Source organism: Scyliorhinus torazame, chromosome 5, assembly GCF_047496885.1.
Source record: "Scyliorhinus torazame isolate Kashiwa2021f chromosome 5, sScyTor2.1, whole genome shotgun sequence".
NCBI lineage: Eukaryota > Metazoa > Chordata > Chondrichthyes > Carcharhiniformes > Scyliorhinidae > Scyliorhinus > Scyliorhinus torazame.
The window spans coordinates 209,116,496-209,135,044 of record NC_092711.1 but is presented as its reverse complement, the minus strand read 5'-3'; the positions used below and the strand labels follow the sequence as shown (position 1 = coordinate 209,135,044).

The 18,549-nt window shown below is 49.4% G+C and overlaps 1 protein-coding gene across 1 annotated transcript in view; it reads left to right on the top strand.

The window, feature by feature from the left end:
• LOC140418103 (sodium- and chloride-dependent neutral and basic amino acid transporter B(0+)-like) overlaps nt 1–18,549 on the top strand; it is a 226,446-nt gene that overhangs the window by 28,466 nt on the left and 179,431 nt on the right. Inside the window, exon 4 of the mRNA XM_072501522.1 lies at nt 8,505–8,672. Coding sequence (XP_072357623.1) covers nt 8,505–8,672 — 168 coding nt within the window. The remainder of the gene's footprint in view (nt 1–8,504; nt 8,673–18,549) is intronic.

Sequence of the window (18,549 nt, the reverse complement as noted above, 5' to 3'; positions counted from 1 at the left end):
ATCAAGTGAGTGCCAGTCGGTCACTGACTGGCCAGCTATATACCGGAAATACGTTAGTTACCCTGCCCCCTTAGCGGGGGAGCGCATATTCCCTCAAGGATTCTACGAATACAAAACCCCCAACGCCGTAAGTATACTGTGAATACAAGTTATGTCATCCGTTTCTCCACCCCCCACTCCGTCCGAAGGACCCTCTACTGGGTAGACGCGGACGAGGAGGAGAAACATCATTTGCCTGAGGCACTGGCAAATACCATGCCGGGGAATGACGTTTTCTATTGGAAGTTGCGGTAGGACAGAAGGAGGAGGCGGGTGTGCAGCGGAATTCAACTCGAGGCCACGGAGGGCTGCGTGTCCATGACAGAATCAGAAGACAGTAGCAAGGCTGGCACGCAGTGCCACAGTGGGCCTGTCAGACTGGGGGACCAAATCCACCCGGAGGGGGAATACGCCAGGAACCAAGGAGGGGTCTGCATGACCAAAGGTGATCCAAATGGTGCTGTAGTTGCAGGCATCCGAACTGAACCCTGTACGAGACTGAACCAGTCTGGTGAAGATCAGTCACCGAGAGCCAGCAGGCACCAATGGCAATATTCCAGACAAAGATCATGTATCCTGGAGAAAACCGTTTGGGCGGAGGACGTGGAGCATCACTGTTGTCCCTGAGCTTGGCATACTTTTGCCCTGACATTTGGTAACATTAAACTCAGGCGGGTAAGGAGCTACCGGCCCATGCACAACTCTGCCAGGGTCACTCCCGATAATGGGACTGCATGGTCCGGTAGGCAACAAAAACTGAGCCAGTCTGTTGAGCCAAACATCTGCTTAAGCGTTTGGGCGGCCAAACCATTAGAACTCTGGTGGTCAGGAGCCATTTTTACATGTCAAATTCCATTGGCTTTAACAAACTCCACAAGTTCCTCAATGATGAAGGAAGCCCCTTTGTCCATAATGACGACTTCAGGATACCATGTACATGAGAACATAAGAACTAGGAGCAGGAGTAGGCCATCTGGCCCCTCGAGCCTGCTCCGCCATTCAATGAGATCATGGCTGATCTTTTGTGGACTCAGCTCCACTTTCCGGCCCGAACACCAGGACCTTCATCCCTTTATTCTTCAAAAAACTATCTATCTTTATTTTAAAAACAGTTAATGAAGGAGCCTCAACTGCTTCACTGGGCAAGGAATTCCATAGATTCACAACCCTTTGGGTGAAGAAGTTCCTCCTAAGCTCAGCCTTAAATCTACTCCCCGTTATTTTGAGGCTGTGCCCCCTAGTTCTGCTTTCACCCACCAGTGGAAACAACCTGCCCGCATCTGTCCTATCTATTCCCTTTATAATTTTACATGTTACTGTAAGATCCCCCTGCATCCTTCTAAATTCCAATGGGTACAGTCCCAGTCTACTCAACCTCTCCTCATAATCCAACCCCTTCAGCTCTGAGGTTAACCTAGTGAATCTCCTCTGCACACCCTCCAGCGCCAGTACGTCCTTTCTCAGGTAAGGAGACCAAAACTGAACACAGTACTCCAGGTGTGGCCTCTCTAACACCTTATACAATTGCAGCATACCATACCTCATCTTAAATTCCATCCCTCTAGCAATGAAGGACAAAACTCCATTTGCCTTCTTAATCACCTGTTGCACCTGCAACCCAACTTTTTGCCACACATGCACGAGCACATCCAGGTCTCTCTGCACAGCAGCATGTTTTAATATTTTATCATTTAAATAATAATCCCTTTTGCTGTTATTCCTACCAAAATGAATAACCTCACATTTGTCATCATTGTATTCAATCTGCCAGACCCTAGCCCATTCACTTAACCAGTGTGGAAAAAGAGTGACGCAATCTGTCGAGGTAACACGAGAGGAGATTGTCGTTAACTGGTGGACCTCTAACCAATTTGAATGGGCGTCCACCAGTAAAAGTAACATGGAACTATGAAGGGACCAGCGAAGTCAGCGTGAACCCGGGCCCAGCGGCAGTCTGCCATTCCCAGTGATTATCTTACTCTTTTATGACTCCTTCATTACAGCTTTAGCTGACATGCATCATTGTCTGATCCCACACACCATGAACACCAATATTGGCAGGAGAGGATGATTCTGGACCTAATCGGTGTATATGTATATATGCTGGTTTAGCTCAGCAGGCTAGAAAGCTGGTTTGTGATGCAGAGCAAGGCCAACAGATTGTGTTCAATTCCCGGACTGGCTGAGGTTAATCATGAAGGCTCTGCCTTCTTAACTTTGCCTGAGGTGCAGTGATCCTCAGGTTAAGTCACCAATAGTCAGCTCTCCCCTCAAAGATGAAAGCAACAGGGGCGGCACATGGCACAGTCGTTAGCACTGGGACTGCGGTGCTGAGGACCCGGCTTCGAATCCCGGCCCAGGGTCACTGTCCGTGTGGAGTTTGCACATTCTTCCAGCGTCTGCGTGGGTTTCACCCTCACAAATCCAAAGATGTGCAGATTAGTTGGATTGGCCACACTAAATTGCTCCTTAACTGGAAAATTGGGTGCTCTATATTAAAAAAAAAGAGGAAAGCAGCTAATGGTCACCTCAGACTATGTATATGGTATTACTAAAAACAGTTAATGTTCCAACACACAAGCCTCCAAACCTCTTCATGACACAACACACATTCTCACAACAGTTTTAATGATCTCCATACCTGTATCCCAGGTCATTGAATCATCCCTGTTTCTGGCTTTACAACATTTAGAAACGGTGGACGGGATTCTCTGAAATGGAGGCAGAGTGTCCACGCTGTTGCAAACGCCGTCGCGTTTTACGACGGCATGAACAGGTCGCTCCCACGTCAAATTCTGGCCCCTACAGGGGGCCAGCACGGCGCCGGAGTGGTTTGCGACAGTCCAGCCGCAGATCCCGGCGCGAACTGGGCGCCGCGGGATCCGCGCATGCGCAGTCGTGCCGGCGCCAACGATGACATGCGCAGTGGTGCCGGTGCCAACCGACGCACGCGCGGTAACCTCGCAGAGCGCTCCGGCCCCTCACCAACATGGCGGCGGGGCTCTGGGGCTGGTCGCGCAAGGAAGTAGGCCTGAGGGGGGAGAGGCTGGCGCACCGATCGGTGAGCCCCGATCGCGGGCCAGGCCCCGTCGGAGGCCCCGCCCGGGAACGGAGCCCCCCTCCCCGCTCAGGCCACCCCCCCCCCCCCCCGAAGCCTTCGTGATGAGTACCCGCCGGCGGCGACCAGGTGTTGATGGCACCGGCAGGAATAGGCCGTTTACGTGCGGCCGCTCGGCCCATCTGGGCTGGAGAATCGCCGCTCGCCGTTTGCGGCGATTCTCCGAGCGGCCCGGCGCGATTCGCACGCCGCTGGTTTCCGGGGGGGGTGGGAGAATCCCATGCGGGGGTCGGGGCCGTCTGCCATGATTCGCACAGCGCCCCGCCAATTCTCTGACCCGGCGATGGGGGGTGGGGATGTGGGGGAGGGGGGGGGGGGGAGAATCCCGCCCCCTGTTCTATCCTTTTCAGGACTAAGGTCCATGATGTCACATTTTTCTGAACTGAAATCAGGGGCGAAATTCTCCGGAAACGGCGCGATTTCCGCCGACTGGCACCCAAAACGGCGCAAATCAGTCGGGCATCGCGCCGCCCCAAAGGTGCGGAATACTCCGCATCTTTGGGGGCCGAGCCCAAACCTTAAGGGGCTAGGTCGGCGCCGGACAAATTTCTGCCCTGCCAGCTGGCGGAAAAGGCCTTTGGTGCCCCGCCAGCTGGCGCGGAAATGACATCTCCGGGCGGCGCATGCCCGGGAGCGTTAGCGGCCGCTGACGGCATTCCCGCACATGCGCATTGGCGGGAGTCTCTTCCGCCTCCGCCATGGTGGAGATCGTGGCGAAGGCGGAAGGAAAAGAGTGCCCCCACGGCACAGGCCCGCCCGCGGATCGGTGGGCCCCGATCGCGGGCCAGACCACCGTGGGGGCACCCCCCGGGGCCAGATCGCCCCACGCTCCCCCCAGGACCCCGGAGCCCGCCCGCGCCGCCTTGTCCCGCCGGTAAGGTAGGTGGTTTAATCTACGCCGGCGGGACAGGCATTTTAGCGGCGGGACTTCGGCCCATCCGAGCCGGAGAATCGCGCGGGGGGGCCCGCCAACCGGCGCGGCGCGATTCCCGCCCCCGCCGAATATCCGGTGCCAGAGACTTCGGTTTTCTAGGTTCTACTGTGAGCCTTGAGCCATTCGGATACTTTGGGGGATTTTGTGTTCCTCGCGGAACCAGGTGTGTGGGAAATGCCTCCAGCTGTTTGAGCTCAAGCTTGTGGGGCAGCTGGAGTCACTGAGGAGCATTAAGGAGATTGAGAGTTTCCTGGATTGTGATTTCAGGAGGCAGTGAGAGTTCAACATCGCAGGCAGGTCACTGCATGGCAAAGCAGGAAGAGGAAGGCAGAGACAGGGATTACAGGAGCCTTTGGGCTGTGTGCAGCTCGTAAAGAGAAACTCAGAATTGGAGGTTGCTGGAAGTGATGACACCGTAAAGTCGAGCAATCTAGACCATGGCACCAAAGGGCAAAGGACTTACGGCGGGGCAACAAAGGCTAGGCATGCAGTTGCTGCAGGATATTTTGATGGCTCATTAACTCATTTGGCCAGATGGCTAGTGTATGGTTCAGAATAATGCTAATGACACTGGTACAATTCCTGTTCCAGCTGACGTAGTCTCCTGTCCTGCTGCTGAGAGTGGAAGGCACTGAGAAAAACTGCCCAGAAAATAGATCAGGATGAAGCATCAGCCTTCCTTACTTCAGGTACAGCAAGCGTACCATGCCATATCGCATGAGGACAGACAGGTATTTCTGTCACTGCCATTGTGAGCTTCATTCCAGGGTAGAAGAGATTATGAAGTGGATGCAGGATATCCTCCAAGAGAAAGGGAGAAGTCAGAGGTTGTTGTGCAGCAACAACATCAGAGAGAGAGCAGCTATTGAGAACATGTGGTCAGATTCTCAAGAACTTGTGAGGAAATTAAAAAGTAGGACCTCGACTGGGCGACAGTGGTCAGCACTGCTGCCTCAAAGTGCCAAGGACCCGGGTTCAATTTTAGCCTTGGGTGACTGTCTGTGTGGAGTTTGCACTCTCTACCAGTGTCTGCGTGGGTTTCTTCCGTGTGCTCTGATTTCCTCCGACAGTCCAAATATGTAGAAGTTAGGTTGATTGGCCATGACAAATTGACCCTTCGTGTCCAGAGATTTGTAGATTAGGTTAAAGGGTTATTGTGATCGGGTGGGGAATGGGTTTGGGTGGAGTGCTCTTTCAGAGGGTCGGTGCTGATTTGGTAGGTTGAATGGCCTCCTGTTGCACTCTAGGGATTCTATGCTTCTATGATGAATGCACTAATCTCCAGATTGCTCTGAACTAAAGTAGAAATAGGAAGACAAGGAGGATCAATGTTTGTCTTGATGTAAGGTGCAGGAAAGAGGGCTGCAGATTCTTGTTGGGGCCAGTTCTAGTGCAGGAAGTGCTTATTCCAAAGGGACAGGTTGTATTTCAACAGGTTGTGACACAAAGTCCTCGCGGAGAGGTGTATTAATGTAGCTGGAGAGTATTTAAGCTCTGGGCAGCAGAATATTGAAGTAGAAAATAGGCATAACTTTAGAGTGTTAGATATTGCTGGAGAAAGATACAGTGAGGAGACTAGAAAGCGTTAGGAATATAAAAGCAAGATTAGTATGTTTGTCTGTGAATCAAACAGATGTGATGAATATATTTGGTGAGTTACCAGCACAAATCGCTTTGTGGGAATATGATGCAGAAGCAATAACGGACACATGGGTGCTTACTGTTCAAGAACACAAAGGTTGGCATTTTCCAGGAGGGCAAAGATTGGGCTCTGAATATTGAGGGGCATATGACATTCAAGAAGAAAATGGAGCTTAGTAAAGCTTCATAGATTATCATAGAATTTACAGTGCAGAAGGAGGCCATTCGGCCCATCGAGTCTGCACCGGCTCTTGGAAAGAGCACCCTACCCAAGGTCAACACCTCCACCCTATCCCCATAACCCAGTAACCCCACCCAACACTAAGGGCAATTTTGGGCACTAAGGGCAGTTTATCATGGCCAATCCACCTAACCTGCACACATTTGGACTGTGGGAGGAAACCGGAGCACCCGGAGGAAACCCACGCACACACGGGGAGAATGTGCAGACTCCGCACTGACAGTGACCCAAGCCGGAATCGAACCTGGGACCCTGGAGCTGTGAAGCACTTGAGCTATCCACAATGCCACCGTGCTGCTTGATCAAGGATGGCATTGATGCAAACATTAGAGGTGACCTTGGTTCCAGATATCAGGATGTGGATTTGGTTTGGGTGGAGATGAGGAATAGTAGAGGAAAGAAGTCACTCGTGGGGTGGTCTACAGGCCCCCAACAGTGCATATGGGTATACGAACATCAGAATTAGGAGCAGAACTTCGGCCACTCGAGCCTGCTCCACCATTCAATGAGATCTCCCCCCGATAACCTTTGATTTTCTTGTCTGACAAATATCTATTTAACTCTACCTTAAAAAAGTCAGTGACCCCGCTTCCACCACCTTCTGAAGCAGAGAGTTCCATTCTTCTCGCCTCTGTCCCATAAGGATGACCTCTAATTATAAAACAGTGCTCCCTAGTTCTGGACTCACACACAAGAAGCAGTTCAGTTTCTGGTCAATGGAACCCCAGGATTTTGATAGTGGGCGATTCAATGATGGTCATGCCATTTTTTGACATGGGGCTGGATTCTCCCTACCCCGATGCCAAAGTGCCACACCACATATCGCCTACCTGTGGCCATTGCTGGAGGCCGGCCCCGCCATTCTCCGACCCCGACTGGCCGAAGTCCCAACGGTGTGTATCGAATGTGGTCCTGCTGGTCGGGACACTAGCGTGTCGGCTGTAGACTCATACGGCACCGGACAAATTCTGGGCGAGCTGTCCGGGTCGGGTGCATGGCTGATCGGGGGCACTATTTGGAGGGTCCAGCTCCGCAGTCTGAGTCTGCCATAGAGCTCGACGCGGCCCACTGGAGCAAGCCGCCATGCGCACTCGCGGCCTGCGACCCGGATGTGCGGTGGCCCGTATCTGCAGCAAAAGCTGCTAATTTCAAGTCAGATCCCTGCTAACCCTCTGCAGGTCCTTAAATGTGTGGCCCTTTCACGCCAGTTTGTCTGTTGTGGAAGGCCAGTTTTTACGACAGCGTGAGGATACTCAGCCCAAGAACAGAGAATCCAGCCCATGGTCTTTGCCCAGCATTTGTGCGCGCGAATGTTACTTGCCACTTGTCAGCCCAAAACTGGACATTGTCCTGGTCTTCCTGCATTTGGACATGGACTGCTTCCAGTATCTGCAGCAATGGTGCTGAATATTGTACAATCATAGATGGAAGGTAACTGTTGAAGCATCTGAAAACATTGTGCCGAGGGCACATTTACACCGACTCTCTGTTTTCTTTCCTTTCACAAATCCTCAATCCATCCTAATAGGAGGCTCTGAGATGCTTGGACATGGTAACTGGTGAAGAACTTCCACTTGGACAGGAGAGCAGAAAGTGATCAAACCCCAGAATGAGTGAAGGCTTCAGGAAAATATGGGAGCAGTTAGCACTCAACCTGTAATTTATCGAATTCCATTTTGTTTCATTTATTCCCAGAATTGAAAATGATCACCATGGTGTGTATTTGTTTTCACCAGCACATTCCCATGGAATTGCACAGCGAGTCAGATTATCGTACGGACATAAAGATGTTCATAAAAACAGAGAGCAAGGTCTTCCAGACCTCCCCCCCCTCCCCCCACCCCGTCCCCCCGCGGCGTGTCTTCCGCTTGTGGAAGCCGCTTGCTATTGGATACTGGTGGGATCTTCAGGTCTCGCTGAGGTCTGTGACATTTTGCATAGATTGCCCGCCCACTACTGGGGAACCAGCCTTCGGGCGTCACCTCAAGGGGACCGGAAATTCCTGCCTAGAGGCATTACACCTTGCAACTCTCAATGTATCATTCTGCTTCCCTTGCAGCACTGTGTTTAACTTAACCTATAAGGATATAATGACTAAAAACATACACATGGCACATTCTGCGGTCACTGAGAGAGCAATTGTTTCTGTGTGGATTTGCTGCTATTTTAAATGCCTGACTTGTGAATGGCCAGCGAAAGCAGCTGGAAATGCCTTCTTCTCTGCTTTATATATTATGTTTCTGAAGATTCCCATTAGATATTACCTTTTCATTAGATATACACACACACAGTAGGATGGATAATGCTTTTTATGCAATTGAAATATAAATTATTTTACAGTAAATTGGAGATTTTTTTTTTTTTTAAACCTCTTTGAATCTATAAATAGTTCTATACAATCATGGACCCACAAATAACATCAAAAATTACAATGCTGGTTTGCAATAAGGACATTTTTATGATCAGCTGAAATAATTTATTTTGAATATATCGTCTCCAATCTAAGATCTTATTCCTCTTTCCATATTCAGGTGTGGGGGTAACTTGGATCCTTGGCAGTGTAATTGAGGTCAGCTTATATACCTGCATCATCGCCTACAGCCTGCACTACTTGTTCGCCTCTTTCCAATCCCCCCTGCCGTGGGCAGACTGCTTCAGCTGGTGGGGCGCAGATGAAACATGCAGCAGGACTCCCAAAGGTACTGTCTGAACGTCTATCGGGTAAAGTATAGAGGCCGACTGTTCATTCTTCAGACTGTCAGACTGAATGGGAGAGAAAAATGGACAATAGTTTCAGGATCATCTTCATTGTGATCACACAGCTGGGATAGAAATCAGCAGCAGCAATTATGTCACTGGGATTGCAGAATAATCAGTAATCAATCATGATTGACTATGGTAAAACCTTTAAAAGTAGTTGCTTGTGAAATAAAAATTCACCCTTGGTGAACAACGTGTGAAAGATTCGACAGGTCTGTGTGAGGTACCCTGGCAGCTCCCATGATGCCTACATACTGCGCCACTCACAAGTGCCAAGACTGTTCGCAGCTCCAACTCACTTTGACGGGTGGTTGTTGGGTGACAAGGGGTATGCCGTGAAAAGATGGCCGATGACAGTACTCAAGCACCCGAGGAAAGAGGCAGAGGAGAGATACAATCGCTGCCATATCTCCACAAGGGCAGTGATGGAGATGACCATAGGTCTGCTGAAAATGACATTTCGATACCTGGATCTCTCCCAGGTTGACCTGTAATATGTGCCAGAGCAAGTGTCGCTCGTCATCATTGTCTACTCTGCTCTGTTGTGCTCTCTCCAGGAGGGGAGCCACTGGAGCAGGAGGACACAGAGGCACTTGCCCCATTAGCTTTAATGAAAGCCTTTCTGCCTGCCTGCAACACATTCAGATCAACAGAGAAAATAGAACTATTGCTCAATCCTTCTGGAGCAGGAGGAACATCTGATATTTTATACAAATTTCAAACTGAGCTGTAATTTGTTCATTAGCGTTGTCATATTCTTTATCAAACACTCACAGCATCTCACAGTAAAGCCTGCAGTTTATGTGGGCCCTGATGTGAAAACTATCGAGGCAACTTCCAAATGATCTTTTTTTGGCTGCCAGATTCTTCTTCCCAGAAGTTAACAAGTTTTCATGAATTCTTTGTGAAATTTCTGGCTTCCTTAATGGGCTGATCTAGTAAAATGTAGATCCACAGTCTTCCCGAACATCATCACTGTCATTTTTCATGTCTGGTTTCATGTATACTTTCTTCATCTAAGGCTTAACAGGAGAGGTATTTCACTGGAAACCACATCTGTATTGATGAAAAAGCTGATGCCAGCTATCCGGCAAGGGAGGACTACCCTTCTGGATGTCATTAACATAGTGATGGACAACTTATACCAGTGAGTGGACCACATGAGTGGACCTCCTTCATCTCAGTGGGTCGCAAGATTGAAATCAGGTTTATAAAAAATTCTTAATCATTCCTATATTCATATATTTTATCTCAAATTGGCAGCATGATGGCACAGTGGTTAGCACTGCTGCCTCTCAGCACCAGGGACCTGGGCTCAATTATGGTCTTGGATGACTCTTTGACGTTTCTACTTTCTCCCAGTGTTTCATGGGTTCCCTTTGGGTGCTCCCGTTTCCTCCCACAGTCCAAAGATGTGCGGGTGAGGTGGGGTTATGAGAATACAGGGATAGGGAGTGTAGCCACCTAAGTTGGCCAACTCCCGATTTAAAATGGCGAACGGCAAAGGCTGAAGGGAAATTCAGCCAACACAGGCATAAACCTGCAGGTGCAGGTTTGCTGTGTATTAAACTCTGCAAAAGCCCAGACAGCATCAATACCAGCGACCATCAACATAATAATGTAGCAGCCATCTACATACTAATGCGCAATCCCCGGGTGCAATTGAAACATTTGGGATAAACAAAGCAAAGCCAGACTCTCCGGCGCCAGCAGGAGCCAACACAAAAGAGGTTAACGGACACCTCAAGACCGCCCATCGATCAGGGAACTGCTCCAGTATTGGAGAAATCGAACCAAGCGACTGGGACAAAGTCCAATCACTTGGGACCAGGTACGGGGTCCGCCCGAAAGGCGGGAAGCCCCTTGGGACTATAAAGTTAAGCCCCCAAGTTCAACTCGCTCTCTTCTTCCTGCCCGGGTTACCCAGCAACGCAAACCAACCTTGACCGTTACCGGTGCAGTGACCGCCGAAAGACCGTAAGTCTTAATTCAACACTCGCTACGAGATAGGCGCTCCTAGCTATCAATCCGTACCAACTTCGAATCCCGCAGACTCAGAACCCGAACGAAAGGCCATTTGTTCCCCTGACCTGGTGGGCCAGTCCGAAGTTAAGTATAGGCATGTTAGTTGTAGAAGTAGCTTAGACGTAGAATTTGTGCATGAGTAGCGATTACTGTGTATAATAAATGTGCTTTGATTTGAATCTTACTAATCAGTGTATTGAGTTATTGATCATTACTTGGACTTGAACCTTGTGGCGGTATCATAAAGATACCTGGCGACTCGAGAGCAAAGGTAATAAAACAGAGCAATTGAACCAACCGAAAAGTTAGCAACAGGAGGAGGAGTGTGTCTAGGTAGGGTACTCTTTCAGAGGGTCAATGCAGACTCGATAGGCCGAAAAGCCTCTGTCTGCACTGTCAGAATTCTATGATTCTATGATATTCATAGATATATCATCAACTTCAAATGGTTAATAACCAAATAAATATTTACACCTTGGACAAAAAGGAGTGCACGGCCCTCACCATCCATGTGTGTGCAATCAGCATGCACCTTACTTCACTTTCCCTTGCTTTGTGTGCGGATCACTTCAGTCATACCAGTTGGAAAAAAACTATGCCCAGTGGAATGTGGCAACCCTGCACATGGGGAACAGTCAACAAAATGTCTCATCGGCTGCACTCAGGAACGGGATGGGCCGCATGTGGCTCCTGGGCATTAAGTTGCCCACCACTGCGTTAGCGTGTGATCATCTTCAAACCTGAAACACGTAGAGCTTTCATACACGTTGATCTCCCGCCGATCTGCTTCATCAAGCGAATCCAGAGAGCAGTTAAATCAATACACCCCACACGCGAGTGGAAGTCCAACCGCTATCTAAAACTGTGCAGTTGAGATGAATCAGCCAACAAAATACTCATCACCGGATTCAAACTCTCATTGACCAACGCAAGTCCTTCGTGGCCGTCCCCATCATCATTTTTAGCCCCGGAATGCGGAATTTAAAAAACTTGATTCTGTTGCTGTGGGCAATGCATTGCAAATGATACTCGGAATCACACTGATAACATCAATTCAAAAATTCCCCGCGTATTCCTTGGGTTTAAGAGTCTGCGGTCACAAACCCAGACCCGCTTTTTATCTCAAATTGGTTAAAAGTATGGGCATCTTCAGACAGCCTATCAATAGATCCAACTTTGTACTGAAATCAATGAGCAAAATTGTCTGCCTTGTGCCGCCGGTAGTGGAGTTCCTGGTGAGGTGGAGAATCCAGCATCAGAGAGAAAACACAGCCATCCATGTGCAATGCTCCGTCCCTCCGGTGGCATTGGGATCGAGGTTCACACCCACGTACCAGCGGGAGCTTGTAGTGGGTCATTAAGACCCATTTACATCCACTGAGCGGGCCAAGCGCCATATTCTTCGGGTCCGCGTGATTCTCTGGTCCTCTGGGCTAGCAATCATATGGGGAGAATTACTACTGGAATGGAGAGTCATGGCCCTGACGTGATGGACCTCGTGTTGGGCCAATGGGGTCCCTGCCCCCAAAGTCCATCCAAGGGCCACCCCCAACCCTCACAATGCAAAACCTGCCCACCCCACCCTCACCATGCCCCTGAGACCCCCTAAATAAAGAGAATGCCCCCTAGAGACCCTCTTTATAAAAAAGATTCCTGTCAGGAAGTTAGAGAGCAGTCCAGACAGACGCAGTGAAAATAATTACTGTTGTAGTACTCACCTGGGCAATACACCTCCTGGCTCAGGCACAGGGAGCACCACATGCCAATTCCTGCAAATAGAGAACCAGTCAGCTGTGTGTAAACCCCTTCAGATCCTTGAACTTCAAGCCATTCATTCATTTCCCCTACTAGACTATGAATGACAGCTTCCAAACACACACAGCTGTCAGCTTTGATCCATTCAAATTGCTGCATGATTGAGTAAATCCAGTGCTCTCACCACAATGTTTATCAATATCAAACATTGATTGACAGGTCCTGGAGCACTTCAACCAGTGTTAAGTGCTGTCAATTTCCAGCTGACCACGTCACTCAAGTATGAACGGAAGTTATTAGAAAGTCCTCATTTAGTAGGTTCTCTTTATTTAGGGGGTCTGTGGGAGGGGTCTTTAGGGGATTTTCCTTTTTTCCACGTGGATCGAGCCTACCAGGATGCCCGGGCAGTGGGGTTCGCCACCATTCACTCTTACCTTCACAGGAGCAGGCCAGTCGATTTCAGCGGGAACGGTGGGCAAGTGATTTCTGGGAGGTAAGTGTATTCTTTAAAAACTCTTACCTTCACAGGAACAGGCCAGTCGATTTCAGCGGGAGCGGTGGGCAAGTGATTTCTGGGAGGTAAATGTATCCTTTAAAAACTCTTATCTTCACAGGAACAGGCCAGTCGATTTCAGCGGGAGCGGTGGGCAAGTGATTTCTGGGAGGTAAGTGTATCCTTTTTAAAAAAACACTTCTTTTCTGTGTTATTTTTTTCGACCCGCGGACTTCTGGGAAGACTCCCCCCCCCAAACCAATAAATTCTGGTGGAGAGGAAACCCGAGACACTACACGTGTAGTATCTCCCACCCGCCCTCCTCCTCTAACCTAATAATAAGATCCATTGGTGTGAGGTAAGTGCCATATTATATTATTATTATATTATATTATTAGCATTGTGCAGGTCAAGGTTCGGAGGTGGAGGAGCAGTCTCTGTCAGGGAGAGAACCTGAGAACATCTAAGACACTCGGAAGGTAAGAAGGTAAGTAAGTGATTTTTACTCATTTTTACTTTTATACCTTTTTCAAATTGTGTGTGTCGGGGGAAACTGAAGTGACATCACAGAAAAGCTGTGACCTGAGCGGCTGGTTGGGAATCTGCACTTAATTTAAAAAATTAAGCATTGGTAACTAATTAAACATAATTACTTAATTATAATTTAGAGGGGTATCTAAGCCAGAGATCGGAGAGTACTATATTTAGCTTTCGCATTTCTATTAGAAATCTAGTGCTAGGAAACAGATAGTTAGAAGTAACTTTGAAATTTAAAAAAATATATATATTAAAAAAAATTTTTTTTTTTTAATTTTAATTAATTGACGCAATGTCAATTAGAGGGGTGCAGTGCTCTGACTGTGAGATGTGGCAGGTCCGGGAGGCTTCCAGTGTCCCGGATGGCTTCACCTGCAGAAAGTGCACCCAACTGGAGCTCCTCACAGACCGCATGGTTCGGTTGGAGCAGCAATTGGATGCACTTAAGAGCATGCAGGTGGCGGAAAGCGTCATATATCGCAGTTATGTAAATGTGGTCACACCCAAGGTGCAGGCAGAGAAATGGGTGACCACCAGAAAGGGCAGGCAGTCAGTGCAGGAATCCCCTGTGGTTGTCCCCCTCTCGAACAGGTATACCCCTTTGGATACTGTCGGGGGGGATAGCCTATCAGGGGAAAACAGCAGCAGCCAGAGCAGTGGCACCACGGCTGGCTCTGATGTTCAGAAGGGAGGGTCAAAGCGCAAAAGAGCAATAGTAATAGGGGACTCTATAGTCAGGGGCACAGATAGGCGCTTCTGTGGACGTGAAAAAGACTCCAAGATGGTATGTTGCCTCCCTGGTGCCAGGGTCCAGGATGTCTCCGAATGGGTAGAGGGCATCCTGAACGGGGAGGGCAAACAGGCAGAGGTCGTTGTACATATTGGTACTGACGACATAGGCAGGAAGGGGCATGAGGTCCTGCAGAAGGAGTTCAGGGAGCTAGGCAGAAAGTTAAAAGACAGGACCTCTAGGGTTGTAATCTCGGGATTACTCCCTGTGCCACGTGCCAGTGAGGCTAGAAATAGGAAGATAGAGCAGCTAAACACGTGGCTAAACAGCTGGTGTAGGAGGGAGGGTTTCCGTTATCTGGACCACTGGGAGCTCTTCCGGGGCAGGTGTGACCTATATAAGAAGGACGGGTTGCATCTAAACCGGAGAGGCATAAATATCCTGGCCACGAGGTTTGCTAGAGTCACAAGGGAGCGTTTAAACTAGTATGGCAGGGGGGTGGACACGGGAGCAATAAGTCAGAAGGTGAGAGCATTGAGGGAGAACTAGGGAATAGGGACAGTGGGGCTCTGAGGCAGAGCAGACAGGGAGAAGTTGTTGAACGCAGCGGGTCTGGTGGCCTGAAGTGCATATGTTTTAATGCAAGAAGTATTACGCGTGAGGCAGATGAACTTAGAGCTTGGATTAGTATTTGGAACTATGATGTTGTTGCCATTACAGAGACCTGGTTGAGGGAAGGGCAGGATTGGCAGCTAAACGTTCCAGGATTTAGATGTTTCAGGCGGGATAGAGGGGGATGTAAAAGAGGCGGAGCTGCGCTACTGGTTCGGGAGAATATCACAGCTGTACTGCGGGAGGACACCTCAGAGGGCAGTGAGGCTATATGGGTAGAGACCAGGAATAAGAAGGGTGCAGTCACAATGTTGGGGGTTTACTACAGGCCTCCCAACAGCCAGCGGGAGACAGAGGAGCAGATAGGTAGACAGATTTTGGAAAAGAGTAAAAACAACAGGGTTGTGGTGATGGGAGACTTCAACTTCCCCAATATTGACTGGGACTCACTTAGTGCCAGGGGCTTAGACGGGGCGGTGTTTGTAAGGAGCATCCAGGAGGGCTTCTTAAAACAATATGTAGACTGTCCAACTAGGGAAGGGGCGGTACTGGACCTGGTATTGGGGAATGTGCCCGGCCAGGTGGTAGATGTTTCAGTAGGGGAGCATTTCGGTAACAGTGACCACAATTCAGTAAGTTTTAAAGTGCTGGTGGACAAGGATAAGAGTGGTTCTAGGATGAATGTGCTAAATTGGGGGAAGGCTAATTATAACAATATTAGGCGGGAACTGAAGAACATAGATTGGGGGCGGGTGTTTGAGGGCAAATCAACATCTGACATGTGGGAGGCTTTCAAGTATCAGTTGAAAGGAATTCAGGACCGGCATGTTCCTGTGAGGAAGAAGGATAAATACGGCAATTTTCGGGAACCTTGGATAACGAGAGATATTGTAGGCCTCGTCAAAAAGAAAAAGGAGGCATTTGTCAGGGCTAAAAGGCTGGGAACAGACGAAGCCTGCGTGGAATATAAGGAAAGTAGGAAGGAACTTAAGCAAGGAGTCAGGAGGGCTAGAAGGGGTCACGAAAAGCCATTGGCAAATAGGGTTAAGGAAAATCCCAAGTCTTTTTACACGTACATAAAAAGCAAGAGGGTAGCCAGGGAAAGGGTTGGCCCACTGAAGGATAGGCAAGGGAATCTATGTGTGGAGCCAGAGGAAATGGGCGAGGTACTAAATGAATACTTTGCATCAGTATTCACCAAAGAGAAGAAATTGGTAGATGTTGAGTCTGGAGAAGGGTGTGTAGATAGCCTGGGTCACATTGAGATCCAAAAAGACGAGGTGTTGGGTGTCTTAAAAAATATTAAGGTAGATAAGTCCCCAGGGCCTGATGGGATCTACCCCAGAATACTGAAGGAGGCTGGAGAGGAAATTGCTGAGGTCTTGACAGAAATCTTTGGATCCTCACTGTCTTCAGGGGATGTCCCGGAGGACTGGAGAATAGCCAATGTTGTTCCTCTGTTTAAGAAGGGTAGCAAGGATAATCCCGGGAACTACAGGCCGGTGAGCCTTACTTCAGTGGTAGGGAAATTACTGGAGAGAATTCTTCGAGACAGGATCTACTCCCATTTGGAAGCAAATGGACGTATTAGTGAGAGGCAGCATGGTTTTGTGAAGGGGAGGTCGTGTCTCACTAACTTGATAGTTTTTCGAGGAGGTCACTAAGATGATGGATGCAGGTAGGGCAGTGGATGTTGTCTATATGGACTTCAGTAAGGCCTTTGACAAGGTCCCTCATGGTAGACTAGTACAAAAGGTGAAGTCACACGGGATCAGGGGGGAGCTGGCAAGGTGGATACAGAACTGGCTAGGTCATAGAAGGCAGAGAGTAGCAGTGGAAGGATGCTTTTCTAATTGGAGGGCTGTGACCAGTGGTGTTCCACAGGGATCAGTGCTGGGACCTTTGCTCTTTGTAGTATATATAAATGATTTGGAGGAAAATGTAACTGGTCTGATTAGTAAGTTTGCAGACGACACAAAGGTTGGTGGAATTGCGGATAGCGATGAGGACTGTCGGAGGATACAGCAGGATTTAGATTGTTTGGAGACTTGGGCGGAGAGATGGCAGATGGAGTTTAATCCGGACAAATGTGAGGTAATGCATTTTGGAGGGTCTAATGCAGGTAGGGAATATACAGTGAATGGTAGAACCCTCAAGAGTATTGAAAGTCAAAGAGATCTAGGAGTACAGGTCCACAGGTCATTGAAAGGGGCAACACAGGTGGAGAAGGTAGTCAAGAAGGCATACGGCATGCTTGCCTTCATTGGCCGGGGCATTGAGTAGAAGAATTGGCAAGTCATGTTGCAGCTGTATAGACCTTAGTTAGGCCACACTTGGAGTGTAGTGTTCAATTCTGGTCGCCACACTACCAGAAGGATGTGGAGGCTTTAGAGAGGGTGCAGAATAGATTTACCAGAATGTTGCCTGGTATGGAGGGCATTAGCTATGAGGAGCGGTTGAATAAACTTGGTTTGTTCTCACTGGAACGATGGAGGTTGAGGGGAGACCTGATAGAGGTCTACAAAATTATGAGGGGCATAGACAGAGTGGATAGTCAGAGGCTTTTCCCCAGGGTAGAGGGGTCAATTACTACGGGGCATAGGTTTAAGGTGAGAGGGGCAAGGTTTAGAGTAGATGTACGAGGCAAGTTTTTTACGTAGAGGGTAGTGGGTGCCTGGAATTCGCTACCGGAGGAGGTGGTGGAAGCAGGGACGATAGTGACATTTAAGGGGCATCTTGACAAATACATGAATAGGATGGGAATAGAGGGATACGGACCCAGGAAGTGTAGAAGATTGTAGTTTAGTCGGGCAGCATGGTCGGCACGGGCTTGGAGGGCCGAAGGGCCTGTTCCTGTGCCGTACATTTCTTTGTTCTTTGTTTGTTCATTGCTGGGGTGCCCCATCTCCAGGGGGGGGGGCGATAGACGGGATACATGTCGACCTGCGGATAACAGGCTGCTCTGCACTAACCAAAGTGGGTACCACTCAATGAACATCCAGCTGGTCTGTGACCATCAGTTGCGCATCGTGCACCTCTGCACCGGATACCCGGGCAGTGTGCATGACTCCTTCATCCTGGCACATTCGGTGATTGCTGACATGTTCAACGTGCACCACCACCCCTCACCCCCCACCGGCTTAGGAGTTGGCTCCTGGGCAACAGGGGTTACCTGCAGAGGCTGTGGCTGATTACACATATCCGGAGGCCACAGTCCAACGCGGACACTCGCTACAACGACGCCCATACAGCGACCAGGAGTGTGATCGAGCGGTGCTTCCGCATCTGAAAATGCGCTTCAGGTGCCTGTACCACTCTGGAGGAGCCCTCCGTACGAGGCTGAGAGGGTTGCCCGCATCGTGGTGGCCTGCTGTATCCTCCATGACATCGCGCAGCAGAGGGTTGATGTGCTGGAGGAGGCGGAAGGGCAGACCTCGTGCGACGGGGAGAATGCGGGGGAGGGGGACGATGAGCAGGGCATGGGGCCCGGTCAGGTAGGGGAGGCCGCATGGGACTCTCATCGCCTCCAGGTTCTACGACTAGGAGGTGGGGGTTGGCGAGGGGGGATGCTGGCCAGGGGCATGGACACCACATCAAGACCCACCCCCCCTCAATTCCCACACCAGCAAACCGTCCATTTGCACACCCCTCCATTATTCATTCC